At 73.4% G+C, this 20646-nt stretch overlaps 4 protein-coding genes across 4 annotated transcripts; 2 read left to right on the top strand and 2 right to left on the bottom strand.

Annotated features, from left to right (window-relative positions):
- Positions 1-7930: 7930 nt before the first annotated feature.
- AURANDRAFT_54329 (hypothetical protein) lies at positions 7931-9997 on the bottom strand (the record flags this gene model as incomplete). The annotated part of the gene is made up of 1 exon (XM_009040841.1): positions 7931-9997. A coding segment is annotated over one exon (1866 nt), but the record flags the coding sequence as incomplete, so codon positions are not given.
- Positions 9998-10217: 220 nt separating this feature from the next.
- AURANDRAFT_72043 (hypothetical protein) lies at positions 10218-11917 on the top strand (the record flags this gene model as incomplete). Its single annotated transcript, XM_009040925.1, has 1 exon — positions 10218-11917. The coding sequence occupies one exon, from the start codon at positions 10218-10220 to the stop codon at positions 11898-11900; it is 1683 nt and encodes a 560-aa protein (XP_009039173.1).
- A 1755-nt stretch (positions 11918-13672) lies between these two features.
- On the top strand, positions 13673-14038 carry AURANDRAFT_29541 (hypothetical protein; the record flags this gene model as incomplete). Its single annotated transcript, XM_009040926.1, has 1 exon — positions 13673-14038. One exon carries the CDS (start codon positions 13673-13675, stop codon positions 14036-14038), a length of 366 nt encoding a protein of 121 aa, XP_009039174.1.
- A 16-nt stretch (positions 14039-14054) lies between these two features.
- On the bottom strand, positions 14055-15439 carry AURANDRAFT_29654 (hypothetical protein; the record flags this gene model as incomplete). Its single annotated transcript, XM_009040840.1, has 2 exons — positions 14055-14676; positions 14877-15439. The coding sequence occupies 2 exons, from the start codon at positions 15437-15439 to the stop codon at positions 14055-14057; spliced, it is 1185 nt and encodes a 394-aa protein (XP_009039088.1).
- Positions 15440-20646: the final 5207 nt, after the last annotated feature.

Raw genomic sequence — 20646 nt, 5'->3', positions numbered from 1 at the left:
CCAGAACGTCGGGTGCCGCGTGACGCGCTGCAGGCCCCGGACCTCGTCCTTCGGGCGGAGCTTCGCCGCGCGCTCGTGCTCGAGGTCCAGGGGGCAGCTGCTCAGGAAGCCCGGGTCCAGGGGGCTCCGGAGCTTGGGCGCGACGTTCGCCGCCGCCGCGAGGCCGAGCGCCTGGCAGCCGAGGCCCGCCGCGAGGCGGACCGCCGACGGCGGCCCGGCCGCGAGCCGCGGGCCCGGGCCGTGGCGGACGTAGCCGTAGGCGATGGACGCCAGCGACGCCGTGCTCAGGGCGCCGTAGCAGCCCCGGTAGCCCTGCTCGCCGACCGCGTCGATGACCGCGGCGCGGTTCTCGGACATGACCGCATTTTCGGCGATGAAGAAGCACCAGCCGCCGCCGCACCAGCGCACGGCCTTGGACGCCAGCAGGCTCATCGATGCGTGCGGCTACGGCGCGGCGCGATCGATGCGCACGGCCCGCGGGCTTCCGCAGCGGCGCGGCACAGCCTTGGAGAGCGACAGCTCAGACTGAGAGGCAAAGGTAATTTTGGTCACGTCAACTTGATGCTCAAGTAAAGCGCGAGATGGGCATGGTCCCCTTCGAGCAGCCCTGACGATGGTCCAGCTGCGATCGACGCAGCCCTAACATGGTCTAGCCGCAACCCTAAACGATGGCGACCGGCCGCCGCTTCGAGGCGCGCGCGCTCAAGGGCGCCATCGTGCGGGCGGACGTCGAGACGACGAGCGAGGAAAGGGCGCTGCTGCCCTTTGGCGCGCGCGTGCGCTGCGTCGCGACGGCGACCTCGAGCCTCGGCGTCGCTCGTGCGCTCGTCGCCCCGGACGACGGCGACGGCGACGGCGACGCACCGGACGACGGCGCGGACGACGCTGGCGGCGGCTCGGACGAGCGCGCGGGCGACGGCGACGCACCGGACGACGCGCCAGACGACGCCGCGCTCGGCTGGGTCTCGCTGAAGTGCCTCCGGGAGGCGCCGCGCCGGACGCCCTTCGTCACGCCGGCGGCGGCGCTCGCGCGCGCGGGCGACGAAAAATGCGGCTACGACCGCGCGGCCGCGCGCGTGCCGCCCGCCGCCGCCGCGGTCCTCGAGGCGCGGAACCTCGGCTGGCTCGGCCCGCTCCTCGACGCGGCGGGCCCGCAGTACGTCGTCGTCGACGGCTGGCGGGGCCGCGCCGCGGCGCTGCGGTCGGCCGCGGCCGCGGCGCTCGTCGCCGGCGGCGGCGCGGGCGCGTCCGCGAGGCCGCTCCAGCCGCGCGTCCGCGGCGACGCCGTCGTCTACCTCCGCGCGCTCGAACGCGGCGGCCTCGGGCTCATCGAGGCGTCCGAGGACGGCGGGCAGGCCGGCGAGCCGAAGCGAATCGGCGAGAATTACGCCGCGGCGGCCGCGGATCCGCTGCTCGACGTGCTCGCCGGCTTCGACGCGGTCCGCGACGCGCTCATCGCCGCGATCGCCGCCGCGGGCGGCCAAGGCTGGGCGCCGAAGCTCATCGACGGCGTCTCGGGCCTCGGCGAGCACGAGGACTTCGACCTCGAGAACCCCGACGACGTCCAGCTCGCGTGCTACTCGCCGTCGACGCTCGGCTACCGGCTCCACCGGGACACGATGGACGAGCACACGCCCTTCCCCGCGCGGCTGCTCACGTGCATCGCCTACCTCAACGAGGGCTGGGACGAGCGCGCGGACGGGGGCCGGCTCCGGCTCTACCTCGGCCGCGAGTCCACGGACCTCCGCGGGCCGCGCCGCGTCTTCGCGCCCGGCGGCGACTGCCCCTACGTCGACGTCGCCCCCGCGCTCGACCGGCTCGTCGTCTTTCGGAGTTCTTCGTTCCACGAGGTCTACCCGACGAACCGGCGGCGCGTCGCCGTCACCCAGTGGCTCGCGGGGCGGCCGTAAATGTCAGGCAGGCGGGTTATCGGGGAGGGGCCGGGGGCGGGGCGCTAGTCGTTGAGCGCGTGGATGACCTCGTTCACGAGGTCGTCCTTCTCCTTGCAGGTGGGGCAGGCGCGGCCGTGCTTGGCCAGGATCTTCTGGAGCTGCTTGATGCTGAGGCCGCGCAGCGCGGCGCGGTCGCTCGTCGTCGCCGTCGGCCGGCGCGGGCTCGGCGCCGGCGCGACGGCCGTCGGCGCCGCGCGGTCCGCGGCCGGCGCGCGGACCGGCGCGGCGTCTTCGACCGGTTCGCGAAGGGTTTCGCGCGGATCCGCGAAGCCTCGGTCCGACTCGCGGGGCACGTCCGCGACGGCTTCGTCGGGCTTCCGGGCCGCGTCTCGGGCCGCGTCTCGGGGCGGCGCCGCGTCTTTCGCGGAGTCTCGCTCGGGCGCCGCGACGGCGTCGTCCCCGGGCGTGTGGAAGAAGAGCTGGAACTGCTGGTACGGCGCCGCGCGGTGGAGGTGCTGGTACGGCGCCGCGTGGCGGAAGGGCGCCGCGCGGCGCGACTGGTACGGCGCCGCGCGGCGCTCGCGGCGATGGTGGTGGCGGCGGTGCCGGCGCGGCGCGAGGAGCTCGAGCGGGGAGAAGAAGTCGTCGAAGAAGTAGTCGAGCGCATGGAACGGGTCGCGGCGGCGCGGGACGAACGCGACCTGGTCCCGGGACGCGCACGCATCGGCGGGCGCGACGACGCGGGGCTCGGCGACCGCGCCGCCGGACGTCGCGGGCGCGCCGCCGGGCGCCGCGGGCGCGACGCGGCCGTAGTTGTAGCCGCCCGCGAACGCCGCGGTCAGGAGGAACGACATCGCGAACGTCGCGAGCATCGCCCACGCCCAACTGGGGAGCGCGCGGCGGCCGACGGCGCACCAGGCGTTGCACGTGGGCGGCGGCGCGTCGCTCTTGGCTTGAGGCGTTGCCTTGGTCTTGTCAGGCTTCACCTCGGTCTTGGTCTCGTCCGCAGACGGCTCGGTCTTGGCCTCGTCTTCAGGCGTCGCCTCGGTCTCGGCCTTGGGCGGCGGCGCGACGACCTCGTCGTCGTCGTCGTCCCGCAGGATGATGTACTCCTCTTGCTCTTGCATGGTGTGCTGGCTGGTTGCGGTGCGTGTGCTGGTTCTCGAACGTGGAGCTGCGCGTGTGCTTGGGTTTGGGCATCGTCTCCTTCGGAGAGCACCAGAGGAAGGCGCTCGCAACGTGTTCACCAATCCAGACGCGTGGAATTGCCTCGATGTTGACGCTGATACGGCCGCAGCCCGAAACGATAGCTCGATAGCGCAGCCCGGTGCCCCGCACGCCGCCGCCCCGCGCGCACCATGGAGGCCGCCGAGGGCGAGCTGGGGACGACGAAGAAGTTCCTCACGGCCAAGTTCCAGATCGGGTCCTGCAAGGGGCCGACGAACTACAATGCGCAGGAGACCGTGTTCCACCCCGACGACGTGCCGGCGCTCAAGAAGGAGAACAAGGCCTTCATGAAGAAGTGGAAGCGCGGCGGCGTCGGGCCCGGCGAGAGCCCCAAGTGGGACGGGTCGTCCTACGTCGACCAGTTCGTCTTCCGGCGGACGCGCGTCAACTCGGACCACGATCGGCCCAACATGTACGCGTACAACCTCCGCGCGGAGCACCTGCCGCCGAAGAACCTGGAGCACATCCCCAAGCCCCACAAGTTCAAGATCGACGTCATGAGCGACGAGCGCAAGGCCGCGATCCGCGCGGCGAAAGCCGCGGACCCCGTGCTCGCGGGAAAGGCGACGAACTCGGAGATGCCCGTGAACCGCAAGCTCCTGGGCAAGACGTCGTGGAATTCGTCGTCCTACACCGAGGACCACGAGCGCGCGGCCCGCGCCAAGGCCGAGGACGGCAAGGCGAAGCGCAACTCGCGGCGCGCGAACCGGAAATTGGCGTCGTACATTCCGCCGCAGAAGCTGCCGCTGCCGACGGCGCCGCCGCCCGTCAAGCCCGAGGAGTCCGACGCCGAGTTCACGGGCAAGCCGAGCCTCTTCACGCGGCCCCGGGACCCGGCGCCCTCCGCGTCCTTCAACCGCATGACGACGCGGCCCACGGAGAAGATCCGGTCGTTCCAGCACTCGGGCGTCTTCGAGTTCAACGGCCAGGAGGGCCAGTGGATGTGGTCCGACACGGCGTCCTTCGTCCGCGAGAGCCCCGGCGACCTCATCAAGGTCCACAACCCCAACGCCTACAACTTCGCGTCGCCGACCATGTCCCTCTGAGGGCCCCGCGCGCGCGTCGTCGTAACGGAACTTCGCGTCGCCGCCCAGCCGCTCGCGTCGTCGCTCGCGCAGCCCAAGGGCGAATCCCTCGCGACAAAGGAGGCCGCCCCGCGCGGACAGTCGCATGAGCCGCCTTAGGGCGCATGCCTACTCCTCGTCGTCGAAGTCGTCGTCGTAGTCGTCGTACTCGTTGCCCGTCGTCGCGGCCTCGATGGACGCGGTGCCGCCGTCGAGGGTCGCGGGCGGCGACGCGGGCGCGCGCTTGGGCGGCGGTGCCGCCCGGGCCTCGAGCGTCGCGTCGACGAGCGCCGCGAGGTGCGCGAGCGCGGCGTCGGCGTCGTCGGGCCCGCCGCCGCGGCGCGGCTTCTCCGCGTCGGCCGCGTCGAGGTGCCGCTCGAGCTTGGACCGGAGGTAGTCGAGGCCGCTCCGGAGCGCCGCGTGCTCCTTGGCCGTCGCCGCGGCCGCGGCCTCGGCCTCGCCCTTGGTCGACAGGAACTGGCGCGTGCGGTGCTGCTCCGACTCGAGGTAGGCCTCGAGGCGCTCCTGCGCGTCGCTGAGCTCGTCGCGCGTCTCGTTGAGCTGGTTCGTCAGCCGCACGTAGGCCTCGGAGCCCACGTCGCGCTCCTCCCTGACGATCTCGACCTCGGCGCTGAGCTGCTCCTCCTCCTGGCGCGCCGCGTCGCGCTCCTCCTCGGCGACGCGGAGCGCCTGGGCAAGAAAAGGGTGCGAAATTCCCAACTTCAAAGGCTCCTATCTCGGTCGTTTTCCACTCGTTTCGGATGATTTTTGGACGAGCGATCATCTCTCGGAGCGCTCTCGAAGCGTGGGTGCTGTTTCCGAAACGCGCGCGCGCGGAACACTCACGTTGAAGCGACGTTGAATCACCCTTTTCCTGCCCTGCGGAGCGCGAGCTCCGCCTCGTCGCGCCGCTCGCCGAGCTCGTCGCGCGCGGCCTCGGCGCCCTCCGCGCGCGCGTCCGCGGCCTCGGCGGCGGCGCGGGCCGTCTCGACCTCGGCCTCGGCGTCCCGGAGCTGGGCCGTGAGGGCCTTGAGGTCGCCCTCGGCGGCGAGCGCCGCGGACTTGGCCGCGAGGACCTCGCGCTCCGCGTCGTTGCCGCGGCGCTCGGCCTCGGCGGCCTCCTCCGCGGCGGCGGCGGCGTCGGACCGCGTCGCGCGCGCGACGCGCTCCGCGGCCTCGGCGCGCGCGCGCTCCGCGTCGACGTCCTGGCGGCACGCCGCGAGCGCGGTCTCCAAATTCGCCTTCGCGGCCGCGGCGCCCTCGGCGGCGCGCTCCGCGGCCGCGAGCTTCGCCGCGGCGGCCTCGCGGTCCGCGTCGGCCTCGGCGGCCTTGGCGCGCACGTCCGCGAGCGCCGACGCGCCGTCGTCGCGCTCCTTGCGCAGCGTCTTCAGGTCCGCCTCGGCCGTCGCGCGCGCGGCGTCGAGCGCCCGCGCGGCCGCGTCGAGGTCGCCCCGCAGGGCCGCCGCGGCGTCCTTGGCGGCCTTGGCCTCGCCCTCGAGGGCGTCGCGCGCGGCGGCGACGTCGAGCGCGTGGCGCTCGGCGGCGGCGAGGAGCCGCTGGGCCTCGCCGCGGCCGCGCTCCGCGTCCGCGACCTTGGCCTCGGACGCCTGGAGCTCCTCGAGCGCGGCGCCGAACTTCGCCGCGTCGGCCTCGCGCGCGGCGTCGGCCGACGCCTTGGCCGACGCCATCGCGGCCTGGAGCTCGGCGATCTCGCCCGTCGCCGCGCCCTCGGCGCGGTCCATGGACTGCTTGACCGCGTCCAGGCGGCTCGACGCCTCCGCGGCGCGCGCCTCGGCCTCCTCGGCGCGCGCGGCGAGCTCCGACGTTTTCGTCTCGAGGTCGACCTGGCGCGCCTTCGCGGCCTCGAGCTGGGCCTCGCGCGTCTCGACCGTCGCGCGCGCGCCGTCGGCGTCGTCGCGCGCGCGCTTCAGCGCGGCCTCGGCGTCGGCGCCCCGCGCGTCCGCGGCGTCCGCGCGCTCCGTGGCCGACGCGAGCTGGCGCCGCGCGTCCGCGCCCGCGCGCTCCGCGTCGCTCAGGGCCCTCGCGGCCTCGGCGGCGCGGTCCTCGAGCGCGGAGACGTCGTTCGCGACCGTCAACCGCGCCCCCTCCGCGGCGTCGCTCTTGGCCAGGGCGACGGCCGCGGCCTTCTCCGCGTCCGCGGCGCGCTCCTCGGCGGCGGCGGCGCGCTGCGCCGCGTCCTCCGCGGCCGCGCGGCACGTCGCCTCCGCGGCCGACGCGGCCTCGAGGGCCGCGTTGTGCCGCGCGGCGGCGGCGCGCAGCGTCTCGACCTCGGCCTTGACCTCCTCGTACTTGCCGCGCTCCGCGTCGGCCGCCGCGCGCTGCGCGCGCGCCGTCGCCGACGCGACGTGCTTCGCCGCCGCCGCGACGCGGCCCGCGGCCGCGCGCATCGCGCCCGTGAGCAGCGACGCCTCGCGCTCGAGGGCGGCGGACGCGGCGGCGCAGACGGCCCGCGCCCGCTCGGCGTCGCCGCCCTCGTCGACGGCCTCCGGCTCCGCGTCCGGCGCGCCGACGAGGCCCGCGCGGCAGCTGCCCGGCGGTGCCTCCGCGCCGTCCCAGGCCCACGCGGCCACCCGCAGGCGCCACGCGGCCGCCGCCGGCGCGTCGGGCGCCGCGGCGCGGCCCGTCGACGCGTCGACGGGGAGGGGCTTGTCGCCCACGGGGATCCAGGCGCCGTTCTCGGAGCGTTCCAAGGAGACGGCCGTCGGTTTCGACGTCACGCGCGGCTTCGCGCCCGCCGCGGGCGCCTCCCGGGGGCTCGCCTTCTTCGCCGCCGCGGCGACGAGTTGGAGCATGGCGTTCGTGCCGTCGACGCCCTGGCCGCTCAGGATGGACTCGGACGACGCCACGGGCCCCGCGCGGAACGCCAGTTGGTTCGCCTCGCCGTCCAGGAGCAGGTCCTTGGCGCAGTCCAGCAACTTCAAAGTCTGCAAGACGCTATCGAAATAGGCCTTCTTCGCGTCGGGGTCCTTGGACGGCACGGGCAGGGACCGGCCCTCGCCGAGCCAGCCCGGCGGGCTCGCCGCGTCCGTCGCCGCGAGCACGTCCTGGAGGAAGCGCACGGGCGGCCGGTTGAGCAGCTTCTCGACCTTGTCCAAAGACTTGAACTTGAGCGCCGACCAGGAGATGATCTCGCCTAGAGCCGCCACCGTCTTGCGCGGCGCCGCGCCGTCGACGACGACGGGGCCCTCGGCCGCGCGCGCGTGGTCCGACGTCGCCGCGATGAGGCCGCTCTGGAGCACGACCTCCCGGCACTTCGTGGGCTTCTCGAACTCGAAGCCGAGCCAGGCCTCGTCGTCGCCGGCGTCGGGCCGCCAGCCGACGCCGCCGGGGCCGCCCTTGGCGCCGAGGCAGCCGCGCCGCGCGTCGCCCGACGACGCGCCCGTCGGCCGCGCGGGCGGCCGCCCCCGCGACGCCTCCGCCTTGGCCGCGGCCGCCGCGAGCGCGGCCCGCAGCTCGCCCGCGGCCTGCGCGGACCGCGAAGCGGCCTCGTCGAGGTCCATCTTCGCGCCGTCGAGGTCGCCCGCGAGGTCGTCGCCGGTGGGCGTCTCGAGCTTCGACGCCGCGATCGCCGCGCGCTCCGCCTCCGCCGCCAGCGCCGCGGCGGCGAAGACGAGGTTCGTCTTCTCGTCGCCGCCGTCGTCGCCGCCGACGAGGGCCGCCCGCTCCTGCTCCGTGTCGTCGACGAGCGCGTCGCGCTTCGACACGCACTGGTCGAGCACGAGCTTGACGCGCTCCCGCCGCTTCGCGTCCTTGAGCGCCTCCTTCCGGTCGTCGCCGTTCGACGGCGTCGGCGCGGCCTCGGCGACCTCCAATGCTCGTTCCACCTCCCCCACGAGGTTGTTCGCGCCCGCGAGCAGTAGGGTCTCGTCCTGGCCGAGCTTGCCGAGCTCGCTGAGCAGGAGGTCGAGCCGCGCGCGCATCGCGTCCGCCGCGCCCTTGGTCACGAGCGCCGCGGCGGCCGCGGCGTCCGACGACGACCGCGTCGCGTCCTCGAGCGTCGCCGAGTCGCCCAGGTTCGTCGACCGCGACCCGTCCAGGCTCCCGGACCCCGCCTCCCTCAGCAGCCGCAGGTCCTCGCCGAGCGCGTCGCGGAACACCGCGACGTGGGACCGGCGCTCGCCGACGCGGCCCTTGAGCGCGTCGAGCGCCCGCGCGGCGTCGGCCCACTTCGACGGCAGGGCGAGCTCCTTGACGCTGAGCTCCACGTCGCCCTTCTGGCGCAACAATTGGAACCGCTTCCGCCGCTCGGCCTCGGCGCGCCGCGCGGCGTCCTTGTGGGCCCGGCGCATCTTCGCGACCTCGGCCTCGTGCTGGCGCGACGCCTGCTGCTTGTCCTGCCAGGTCTGGCGCGTGAGGGCCTCCATCTCCGTGATCTGGGTGCTGAGCATGCTCTGCGCGGCCTTCAACTCCTCGTCGTTGACGGGCCCGCCGCCGGAGTCGCCGCCGCCGCTCGCGGCCTCGGCGGCCTTCTCCGCGAGCATCTTCTTGAGCCGCGCGACCTCCTCGTTGAGCTTGTCGATCTGGCCGCTCTCCTCGTTCTTCGTCACCGACTTCTTGATGGTCTTGGCGCGCGCGGCGTAGCGGAGCGTCGACATCGTCTCCTTGACGTTCGCGCGCGCGGGGCTCAGCGTCGCGAGCATGGTGCAGAGCGCGTTGCCGCCGAGCGACTCCTGGAGCACGCGCGTGAGCTTGGAGTTGCGGTAGGGGATGAAGACGCCCTTCTTGCCCCGGGCCTGCTCCACGAGGCCGTTGATGACGGACCCGAGCGTCGTGAGCGACTTGTTGATGTTCGCGCCCTCCTTGAGCCGCGCGCCCGTCGCGCCCGTGCGGTCCGCGCGCTCGGAGCCCGCGAGGTCCACCAAATTCAGCTTCGAGTAGACGTTCTTCGACTCGTTCTCCGTGTCCTTCTGGTGGACCGTGATGAGGCACACGGAGTGGCTGCGGCTCGATTCGCTGTTCATCTGCGTCGACCCGACGGTCCGGTTCTTCGCGCCGAGATCCATGAGCTCCGCGATCTTCGCCGCGTTCTCCGCGACGAGCGCCTGGAGGCCCTGGACGTGGATGCCGAGCACGGGGTGCTCCTTGACCTGGAGGCCGCCGGACTTCTCCTTGTCCTTGCGGTTCCGCGGGTCCAGCAGATCGTAGATGATCTCGTTGTAGATCTCGAAGTAGGAGCACTGCACGAGGAAGAGGCGCGACGCGTTCGCGGCGGTTTCCGACGCGATGCGCTCGAAGATGGCCGTGTTGATGCGCGGGATGAGGCCCTGGTTCGACTCGCTGCTCAGGTCGCCGGTCATGGACCAGGACTTGCCGGAGCCCGTCTGGCCGTAGGCGAAGACCGTGCTGTTGAAGCCGTCGAAGGCCGACTGGACGACGGGCACGCCGACGTCCTGGAAGACCTCGCTCTGCTTGCTGCTGTCGTCGTAGACGTGGTCGAAGGCGAACTCCACGGGCTTGTCGTTCTCCGGGTCGACGAGCTTCGCGATGTTCCCCTCCTTGCTGAAGACGTTGATGTCCTTCTCGCTCAGCTCCTTCTTGCTCAGGGGCCGGCACCGCAGCGCGACGCGCACGTTCGTCACCTCCGCCTCCGGCATGGTCGGCCGGTCGTCGGTCGCGGCGCGGCCGTATGTGTGCGTCCAAAACGCGCGGTCTTCCGTTGCGCGGGAGCGACGGAGCCGCGTCCGGCGCGCGAGCGCGTCGCACCGACGCGGGCAGCCCCGGCCGTTTGGGCGGCTTGTCCACACCCGTCAATCGTCAACAAAGGAAGTATCAACTCCGCCCCTTGGGCAAAACACCTTGAATTTCTTCGTGGGAGCGCCCATCGGCGGTGGCTGCAGGCAGCCACGCCCGTCGGGTCGGTGGCCCGCGGTGCACCGCTACGACCTCGGAGGAGGCCACGCCGGCCGGCCACACGAGCGGCGCCGCGCGGCACCCGGCGCCGTCCAAAAGTTGCACCGCGGCAGCCCATCGCCGACGCAGCCCGCCGACGGCGCGGCCCTCGGAGCCCTAGGCCATGGCGCCGCAGCGGCTGGCGCCGCTGGAGCAGACGCCGTCGCAGAAGAAAAAGAAGGAGCACAAGCACAAGCACAAGCACCACAAGAAGGGCGAGGAGAACTTCCACGACAAGGGCCACGAGAAGCTCAAGGCGCGGCCCAAGCACGTCACGGGCCCGGGCTACAACCGCAACGTGAAGCTCCAGCCCCTGGACGCCGGCGACGCGCCGCCGGCGCCCGACGCGCCGAAGCGCGTCGACGACCTCGACGCGACGCTGGGCGAGGCGCAGGAGTGGTTCGAGGAATTCCACGAGGAGCAGAAGGACGTCCAGGCCTTGGCGGAGCGGGGCATCATCAAGCCCAACGGCATGGACCAGCTCGCGGAGCACATGGTCATCGTCAGCGATTTGTACGCCGTCCACGCCAAGGACGAGCGCGCGCGGGAGATCAAGGCGAAGCAGCGGAAGAAGCAGTCGTTCGTGCAAAAGGTCGCGGGCAAGAAGCCCCAGCTCAAGTACGAGGAGATGCCGGCCAACTCGGCGCCGCCCTTGGCGACGTCCGTGCGCGCGACGGCGGCCCTCAAGAACTACCAGAACCGCGGCGTCGGCGGCGGCGGCGAGCACGGCGCGCTCGGCGTGGGTAAGAAGAAGAAGGGCGGCGGCCTCGGCGCGGTGCGCGCGTCCGTCGCGTTGCGCAAGCAGGTGACCTGGCGGAAGCTGCGGAAGGTGCGGCCCATCCGCGACCGGAAGCACGTCGACGCGACGCGCCCGGAGTGCGAGAACATCCGCTTCGAGGCCGTCCTGGCGAAGCGGGGCTGCTGCGGGTCGGGCTACCGGCCCTACAACGACGTCGGCGTCAACGACCCCCTGGCCTGCGCCTGCGTCCACATCTTGGGCGTGAGCGAGGACCAGCTCCGGCTGCTGTACAAGGAATTCGGCAAGGAGGACGCGGACGACTCGGGGACGATCAGCGAGGACGAGTTCATGGCGCTGCTCGGGGCGACGGACACGGGCTTCACGCGGGCGCTCGTGCACGCCGTCGTCTGGGGCTGGGCGGGCTGCGGCGACTCCGACTCGAAGCAGCTCACGTTCTCCGACTACGTCCTCGCGTGCTGCACCGTGTGCACGCTGAGCCGGAAGCAGCTCATGTTCCTCGTCTTCGAGCTCTTCGACGGCGACCGCAGCGGCGGCATCGAGGTCGCCGAGTTCCGGAAGCTGGACCACGTCGTGAGGGATCTGGGCGGGGCGCTGTTCCCGGACGACTACGCGACGTTTCTGGAGACGTTCGACAAGAACGGCGACGGCACGGTGGGCTTCCGCGAGTTCCTGAAGCTCGACGAGGCCTTCCCCATGCTCTTCTTCCCCGCGACGCACCTCTTGGAGATCTTCCGCGAGCGGACGCTCGGCGCCGCGGCGTGGGATGAGTTGGTCAAGGCCTACGAGGCGTCGAGGGCATCCCCATCTCCTTCCACGACCAGGTCGAGCAGCTCTCGCGGTCCAAGGTCGGCGCGCCCAAGGCCGCGACGGCCTGCGTGCGCTCGACGGGCCTCCGACTGCGACTTCGACGAGGAGAACAAGCGCTACGTCGGCAAGCGCTACGGCCGCTACGGCGACATCACGGGCGAGAGCCTCATGGACTCGGAGCTCAGCCCGCGGTCGAAGAAGATGATGGGCGAGGGCGCGAAATACGCGGACCCGCGATAGTAGTAAGAGGAAGGTTTCGCATTAGAAGCAGTCCCTTAGCATGCGCGCGCCGTCGCAGCCCGGGCCGTAGTGGTCCGCGACGACCGCGTCGCCGATGAAGCCGCAGCGCTCGTAGAGCGCGCGCGCACCGGCGTTGTCGCAGCGCACGAAGAGCGACACGCTCAGCGCCTTGCGGTCGCGGAGCGCGGCGACGGCGGCCTCGACGAGCGCCCGGCCGACGCCTCTCCGCCGCGCGCGCGGCGCCACGCAGAGCTTCGTGAGGCGGCTGTGGGACGGGTCCGCGAAGGCGAAGCCGCAGGGACCGACCGCGTCGACCGCGATCCGCGCCCAGAGTTGCTGGCGGTCGTCGGTAGCCGCCGCGCGCACGAACGCTTCCAAAACATCGCCGGAGACGAAGCGCTCCTCGCGCCGCGTGAAGCAGTCGCCGTCGAGCTGCGCTATCGTCGCGACGTCGTCCGGAAAGACCGGTGGTCGGAGCTGGATAGATGTGCTCTCCATAGGCTGCGCTCTCACTCAAGCGCTCTTCATAGGCAGAGCTCAACCAACTCGAGCGCTCTGCAAGTTTGACTCAACTTGAACGTTTCCGTATCCATCGGTATCCATGTTCGTACGCGTGCGCCCGGAGGCAGCATTCAGAGACGCGTGGTTCTTATGAGAACGTATCTAACGGGAGGTCGTCGTGCAGCGGCAGACGCCTGTGCGGTACTCGGGGCCGCCGTAGCCTGGATGTACTAGGGACTTGTTGGAGCCGATAACCACCTCTTGCGGACCATAACCAAGGCTATAACCATTCATCATCAAAATGCCAGCGTATTCGCACGTCGTATGCGGCATGGTGCTAATGCCTTCGCACGAGCTGCTGTCTGTCGAGTCGGGTGTATATTGGTCTCCCGTGACAAGCTCGTACCTCGTCCAGCTCGCAATCGCGATGGGCTCTTCGTAACGACAGATGCCGATACCACCAGCACCGTAGGGCTGTGCGCACGTCGCAGTGGCACCGCACTCGGCGTCGGTGGAGCAGACCAGCGCGCAGTGCTTTCCGTTGCCGATCGGGTCGTTGAGCACACATTCGGGCTTGGCCGTCACCCCGTACGGTACGTCAGCGGGGCAATGCCGGCCCGCGGGCGGGCTGTAGGGGTTGCACGACGCGGCACAGAAACGTCCGTTCACGTCCGGCGCGGAGTAGTTCGCCTCATTCGGGAGGCAGCTCCCGTTGAAAGGGTTTCCGTAGTGCGTCGCCGTGCCCTGGAGGTAGCCCGCCGTGCAATTGCCAGAGGACAGCGCCGTGAATGCGTCAAGCACGGTGCAGGTGTCGTCGTCACCGAGGACCCACGCGGAGCAGTTCTTGCTCGCAGTGCACAGCGTGCAGCATGCGTTGGGATCGCCGATGCTCTTGTAGCTCTCGATCGTGTGCGCCGATGTCGTGTCGAGGCACGTTTCTTCCAGCGTCGCACACCCAGACGGCCCGGCTCCGACTTGTGTGCTTCCAAGAAGGGCGAGAAGACCAAAGCTGGCAGCGAGCATCGACGAGCTGCCCATTCCAATGGCAGGCGGCTCACAATTACCACTTCAACCACTTCAACAACCGTTTTGATGCACCTCCACTTGGCGAGCCCGCACGATAGGAGCTGCGCCTGCGCGAACAACTGCGCCCGCGCACAGCACCTCCGACCGTCCGAGACGCGCGCGACGCTCTCGCACGCGCATAAACAGCACCTCCGATCGCCTGAGACGCGCGCGACGCTCCTCGCACGCGCATAACAACGCAAACGATGCGCCTGCTCACTCTGAACACGCTCAAGTGCACGCGCAAGGACGTCACGGACGGCCGCCTGCGCCTCGTGGCCACGAAGGTCGAGGTGCGCCAGAATAGCGAGTTCGACGCCGAGTTCCTCGAGCACGTGCTCCCGACGCTCGAGTGGCCGTCGCTCGTCGCGTCCGCGAGCACCGTCGGCGTGACGCTGCCGCCCGCGCTCGACGACGCGCTCCGGGGCGACGAGGCGTTCCTCCGCGCGCTGCAGCACGTGCTCTTCGACGTCCACGTCATCGAGGGCCAGCTCGTCTGCGAGGAGAGCGGCCAGACCTTCCCCATCGAGGAGGGGCGGCCGAACATGATGCTCGACGAGGGCCTGCTGTAATGACAGAGAGTCCGCCTTAGAGCCAGGGCGCCCAGCCCGGGAAGAGGACGCAGAGGTTCTCCGGGTCCGTGGCGTCGGCGACGAGGTTCTTGACCTGGCCCTCGACGGAGAGGACGTCGTGGCCCGCGTCCTCGTAGCCCTGGAGCTTCTGCTTCACCTTGAAGAGCGCGCGCTCCGCGTCGTCGTTCGCGTCCCCGGCGTTGGACTCGCCGCCGCCCGGCCGCGACGCGTCGTCGCCGTCGTCCGCGTCGTCGTGGCGCTGGCGGTGCCGCGCGTCCTTGGGCGAGACCATCCACCGGTAGAGCGGGTCGTGGATGAGCACGTCGAGGATCGTGACGATCTCGCCCGCGTGCCTTCGCAGCGTCTTCATCGTCGCCTCGGCGGCCAGGGTGAAGGCGCCGTGCGTGCCGTGGCAGCCCATGCCGTCGACGACGTCGCGCGTGAGCCGGAACGGCACCGTCTCCGGCGCCGTCAAGGCTTTCCCCTGGTCGAAGGCGACGCCGAAGTCGATGTGGACCTGCTCGCCGGACCGCGTGTCCACGAGGATGTTCTGCGCGTGGCGGTCGCCGATGCCCAGCACGTGGCCCACCATCGCGTTCGCCGCCACCGACCGCGTGTACGCGCCGCGGCGGTCCAACCTGGGCAGCAAAAGGGTGCGAAATTCCCAACTTCAAAGGCTCCTATCTCAGTCGTTTTCCGCTCGTTTCGGCTGATTTTTGGACGAGCGATCATCTCTCGGGACGGTCTCGAAGCGTGGACGCTTTTTCCGGAACGCGCGCGCGCGGAACACTCACGTTGAAGCGACGTTGAATCACCCTTTTGCTGCCCTGGATCCGACCAGTCGCGCGCGTCCGCGAAGTGCTCGACGAAGAAGAACCGGAACGCCGGGCGGAACTTGGCGCAGATATCATCAAAAGCGCGCCGCTTGCGCCGGCGCGCCTCGTCCGCCTTCTTCGCCGAGCCCTTGCCGTCCTTCGCGTTCGTCAGCTTCGCGCGGCACTCCTGGTGCGACAGGTCCGACGGGTGGTAGCGGCTGTGCGCGCCCGCGCCGGAACCACTCCGGTCCGTGAGGTAGGCGCCGAAGGGGATCGTGTGGTCCACCCACTCGAGCACGCCGGCCTGGGGGCTCAGCGGCACGATCGCGTAGGTCCGGATCCGCGCGCGGCCCGCGACGAGTCGCGCCCCGTCGCGGTCGAGGAGCGCGTTCACGGCCTCGAAGACCTGCTCCATGACCGCGTCCTGGCGCACGTCGTCGCGGCCCTTGACGAGCTGCTTGTGCCGGCGGCCGTCCGCGCCTAAACACTCGACGATCTTCGGCCGGTGGATGCCCGTGTCCGTGAGCGCGAGGTTCGGCGCGAAGCCGGAGACGAGGGGCGCGTCGAAGCCCGACGCCGCGCCCATGCCGAGGCGCGTCACCACGGGCACGGCGGCGCCCTTGAGCAGCGCCTTGACGCGCTGGTCCAGCGGCTTCGCGCCCCGGCCCTTGCCGCAGAAGACGGCGAAGGGGAACTTCCCCCCCTTGGGCAGCTCGCCCTTGCGCACCTTCGCGAGCACGGGCTCCGTCGGCGCCAGGGCGAGGTCCACGTAGGCCGCCGCGAGCTCCTCGAGGCCACCGACGAGGGGCGCCGCGGGCGACGTTTTGGACGCTTTCACGGCGTCGAGGAGGCGCCGCGCGGCCGCGACGCGGCCGCCGGCGACGCCGCTCGACGCGTGGTTCTCCTTGAAAGTGCCCGCGCCCTTGTCGCCGGGCTCGACGTCGCCGCCGTTGGCCAGCGCGACGAGCTGGAGCACGGTCCGCGCGGGCGCCGCGTCGCACAGTTTTAACAATAAACCGTCGAGCGCGTTCCCGAAGACGTCGCCGTGCGCCGCGAGACGCGAGCTCAGCTGGTAGAGCAGGGGCGCCAGCGCGCGGAGCCGCGGCGCCGGGCACCGGTTCGCCAGCGTCGCCATGATGCCGCAGGCCTCGGGCGACTCGGGCCGCGCGAGCCACGCGGACACCGCGGCCGACGCCGCGCGCCGCGCCAAATCGTCGCAGCCCTCGGCGCCCGCGCCGCCGTCCGTGAGCACGGCGCTAAAGGCCTCGAGCGCTTCAACTAATAACACCCGGCGCTGCGACGTCAGGTTCTCCAGCGCCTCGTCGTCGATGTCGCACTCGCGCCGCAGCACGACGCACTGGCGCCGGAGGTGCTCGACGGCGTCCGGGTCCGCCGCGAGCTTCTCCGCGCGCGCGCCGGGCCCGTCGCCGGCCTTGCGCTTCCTCGACGACCCCTTGGCCCCCTTGAGCTGGGACACGGCGTCGAAGAGCGCCTCGGCGTCGCGGAGCTGCTTCGACCGGTCCGCGGCGACGCGGCGCGCCTGGCGCCACTCCGGCGACTTGAAGCGCGCCTCGAGCTTCGCCTGTAGCACGGCCACATAATCGCCCAGCGCGAGGCGCGCGGACCGCCGGCAGTCCGCGCCGCGGTCTTTCGCCGCGGCGTCCGACGCCGCGCGCAGGTAGCGGTCGAGGATCGCGCTCGACGTCTCGCTCCGCGTCTGCGCGGCCCAGGAGCCCGCGAGCACCAACGCGTCGAAGCGCACGTCGGCCAACGAGCGCGCGCCGTCGCCGTCCGCCGCCGTGCTCTTGCGCTTGCCCGGCGGCGCGTCCGTCGCCTCCACGACCCGCTTCGCGTGGCGCAGCGCGTCGTCGCGGTCGCCCGACGCCCAGAGCACCTTGCCGTACTGGACGGCGACGCGCAGCGCGCCCGCGGCGCCGCCGCCCGCCGCGACTCGCAGGCGCGCGACGGCCGACGACGCGACGCCGACCGCGCCGCGCGCGCAGGCCTCGTCGACGAAATCCAGCAGATGCGCGCGGAGCGCGCCCGCGAGGAGGTCGTGCGCCTCGGGCGCGACGGACGACGCCGCCGTCTTCGCGGCGCGGAGCGTCGCCTCGCGGCTCGCGAGCGCGACCTCGCCGACGTCGCCGAACAAGGCGCCGGACGCGAGATCCGCGGCGCCGCCGCGCCGCTGCCACAGATCCAAGACGCCCGCGACGTCGCCCGGCCCGCAGACTGCGCCGACGACCTCCGACGCCTCCGCCACGGCCAACAGCCGGCCCCGGAGCGCCGCGACGGTCTTCGGCGACAGCGTCGACGCGGCGCCGCCGTCGACGGCCAGGGTCTTCGCGCGCGCGAGCCGCTCGAGCGCCGCGGCGCCGTCGCGCGCGCTCAGCCGTCGCAACGCGCCGTAGAAGGCGCCGTCGAAGGTGTCGTGCGCGTCGTCCGGGGCGTCCCAGGCCCAGTCCGCGGCCCGCCACCGCGCCTCGGCGCCGAAGCCGCCCGCGAGCTCCGCCGCCGCGCCGAGGTACGCGTCGCCGACGTGGTGGAGACCCAGCCGCCGGAGCGCCGTCGCCACGAGCCCCCGCGACCGCGCGTCGTCGCCGGCGCCCGGCGCGCCCTCGACGCGCCGCGCGTGCAGGGCCGCGTCGACCTCGCCCAGGACGTCGCGCCAGCCGCCCGTCGACCGCTTGACCTCGACGACGCGCGAGAGCCACGCGTCCGCGTCTGCTTCGACCTCGACGCGCGCCGCGCCGCCCCGGAGCGCGTCGCTGTCGCCGAGCAGGGCCGACGCGGCGTCGATGGCGTCGCGCGCGACGCCCTCCGCCCCCGCCTCGCCGTCGTTGTCGTCGGTCTCCCGGTCGCGCCGCGGGCTCCCCGGCGCCGCCGCCGCGCCGGGATCGAGCGCCAATTCCCCGTATAAAACGGCGGCCCAGGGCTTCGCCGCCGCCGCCGCGGCGAGGGCGACGGCCGCGTGGGGCACGCCGCCCAGGGGGCACCCGTAGGGCAGGCGCGACGTCCCGTCGCCGAGCTTCTTGCCGAAATCCTCGCGCCGTCGGCTCCGCGCGACGAAGCGGCGCCCGCTCGGGACGAAAACGGCGCCGTCGTCGCGCGACCGCTTGCCCGGCGCGCGGCTTTTTTCGAGAAAGAGCGCGAGCTCGCGGTGGCGGCAGAATTCGAAGGCGTCGACGACCAGGCGCGCGGCCTCGCGGTCCGCGGCCGAAGCCGCGGGCGCCGTCGCCGCGTCCAGGACGTCGCGGAGCTTCACGCAAAGTGCATCTCTCAAACCGTCGCGGCACCGGTCGCCATTGTCGCCCGCCCGCGACCCCACCAAATCATAGACGACCGCGGGGAACACGAGCGCGGCGAAGGACGGCGCCGCGGCCGCGAGCGCCGAGCACCGACCGAGGAACGCGTCTCCGGGGAACGCCTTCGCGTCGCGCGGCGCCCGTAACAGCGCCGGCACGAGGCCCGTGACCCAGCGCCCGAAGTCGCCGTCGACGGCCCAGACGCCGTCGCCCCAGCAGTCGACGCCTTCGTCCGCGTCGCCCGCGGCGTCGCCCGCGGCCGTGGCCGCGTAGGCGACCGCGCGCGTCTCGAGAAACGGCAGCAGCAGCGCCGCGTGGGCGTCATGTTCCGCGTCCCGCGCGGCCGCGGCGACGTCGCCGTTCGCTTCATCGTCGGCGGCGAGCGCCTTCGCGGTCGCGCGCGCCGCGCGGGACACGGCGCCGTCGCCGTCGACGAGCGCGCGCGCGAGCGCGACGCAGGCTTCCCCCTTGGCGCCGTCGAAGGTCCGCGGCGGCGCCGGCGCCGCGGCGCCGGGCGCCGCCGCGCCGCGCGCGCCGAGCGCGCCGAGGCAGTCGCCCGCGAGCGCGCGCTCGCGCGCGTCGCCCGACGACGCGACGAGTTCCGCGAGCGCGTCCACGGAGCCCGCGCCGCCGCGGGTCGCGTCGTCCGCGAGCAGCAGGCGCAGGCTCGCGAGGGCAAAGATGCGCGCGGGCCGCGCGAGCGGGCCGGCGCCGCCGCCCGCGGCGTCCATGGACCGCCGCCAGTCCCAGCGGTCGCGGGGCGCGCGCGCGTCGAAGCGGAACGCCGGCGACAGCGCCGCGGCGCTCCGGAGGTCGCGCGGCGGCTTGAGGACGCAAAAGGCCGCGAGGGCCGCGGCGCGCTGCGCCAGCGCCGCGCAGCGGCCGCCGTCGGCCGCCCGCGCGGCCCGCGCGCGCGGCAGCGCGATCCAGCCCGCGTCGCCCGCGTCGTCCTCCGCGCGGCCGTAGGCGGCGGCCAGCGACCCGGCGAGGATGGCCGCCGTCGGCAGGAGCGGCGCGAGCGCCTTGCAGCCCTCGGCCGTCGCCGCGGCGCTGCGCACCGTCCGGTCCAGCAAATCGCACGCGGCCTCGTCCGACTCCGGGAAGCCCGCCGCCGGCTCGCCGGCGCCCGCGCACGCGTGGACGAGGGCCGCGAGCGCCGCCGTGAGGCAGGACGCGTAGTGGGGCGCCTCGGCCGCCGTAGCCTCGCAGGTCGACAGGCCCGACGCGTCGAGGACGACGCGGAGCGCCGCGAGCGCGCGCGCGGCGCCGCCCGCGCGGCCCGCGGGCCGCGCGAGCGCCGCGGCGAGCGAGAGCACGACCTCCGCGGCGTTGCAGCGGTGGAGCAGGTGGCGCGCGGCGGCGGCGGGGTCCTTGGGCGCGCCGTCGAAGCCCGCGCCGAGCTGGCGGAGCGCGGCCGTCGCCGGCGCGGCCGCGGCCGGGTCGTCGTAGACCGCCTCGACGAGGTAGAAGACGACCCGCGGCAGCCGCTCGCGCATGGCCGCGTTGCAGCGCTTCTCGCCGCCGAGCTCGCGGTCGAGGAACTCCGTCATGCGCCGCGCCGCGGCCGGCGCCGCCAAAAACGACGACGCGACGACGCGCGGCGCGCACGACGCGACGAACGCGCGGCGCGCGGCGTCGTCGGCGCCGAAGCCCAGGTGCTCCGCGAGCTCGGCGAAGAGCGTGAAGCGCAGGTGCGCGTCCTCCGCGCCGCAGAGGAGCGGCGCGACGCGCGGCGCCGCGCGCGCGAGGAACGCGCGGCCGCTCCGCGCGAGGCCCGCGAACTTGGCCGGGAACTCGGCGAGGGGCCGCGGCGGCGCCCCGCCGGCGCCGACCCAGTCCGCGAGGAGGTGGCCCACGTGGGCCTCGAGGAGCGCGCGCGCGCTCGGGAACCCGAGGCGCGCGGCCGCCGCGCCGACGGCCGCCGCGGCCGGCGCCGCGAGGTGGGGCCGCCGGCCGAGGGCGACGAGCCGGCCGAGGGCGAGGCGCGCGACGCCGCAGCCGGCGACGCCGGCGACGCTGCCGACGGCCTCGAGCGCCGTGAGCTCGAGGCACCGGCGCCGCGGCGCCGCCGCGGCGTCGTCGCCGTCCGCGTAGGCCGCGTCGGCGGCGGCCTCGTCGCTCTCGAGGGGCGGCAGCTTCTTTAAGAGCTGGGCCCAGACCTTGGCGTGGCTCGCGACGCCGTAGGACTCGAAGAGGGCGCCCGCGCCGTCCGCGGCCGCGGCGCGCGCGCGCGCGTCGTCGTCGCGGAAGCGCCGCATGAGGAGGAAGACGTAGGCCGTCTTGAGGGCCTTGACGCCCGCCGTCGCCGGCGCGCCGCCCCAGGCGCGGAAGGCCCGCGTGGCCGCGGCGAGCTGCGCGGCGCGCGCGCCGCCGTCGCGCTCCGCCGCGGCGCCGAGGCGCCCGCCGGCCGCGTCGTCGCTCGCGAAGAGCAGCTGTCGGGCGCCGTCGAGGAGCGCCTCGCGGCCGGGGGACTCGCGCGCGCCCGCGA

The sequence above is a fragment of the Aureococcus anophagefferens genome (genome assembly GCF_000186865.1).
Source record: "Aureococcus anophagefferens unplaced genomic scaffold AURANscaffold_17, whole genome shotgun sequence".
Taxonomy (NCBI): domain Eukaryota; class Pelagophyceae; order Pelagomonadales; family Pelagomonadaceae; genus Aureococcus; species Aureococcus anophagefferens.
The sequence above is the reverse complement of the archived record's forward strand: the minus strand, read 5'-3'. Positions and strand labels throughout refer to the sequence as shown.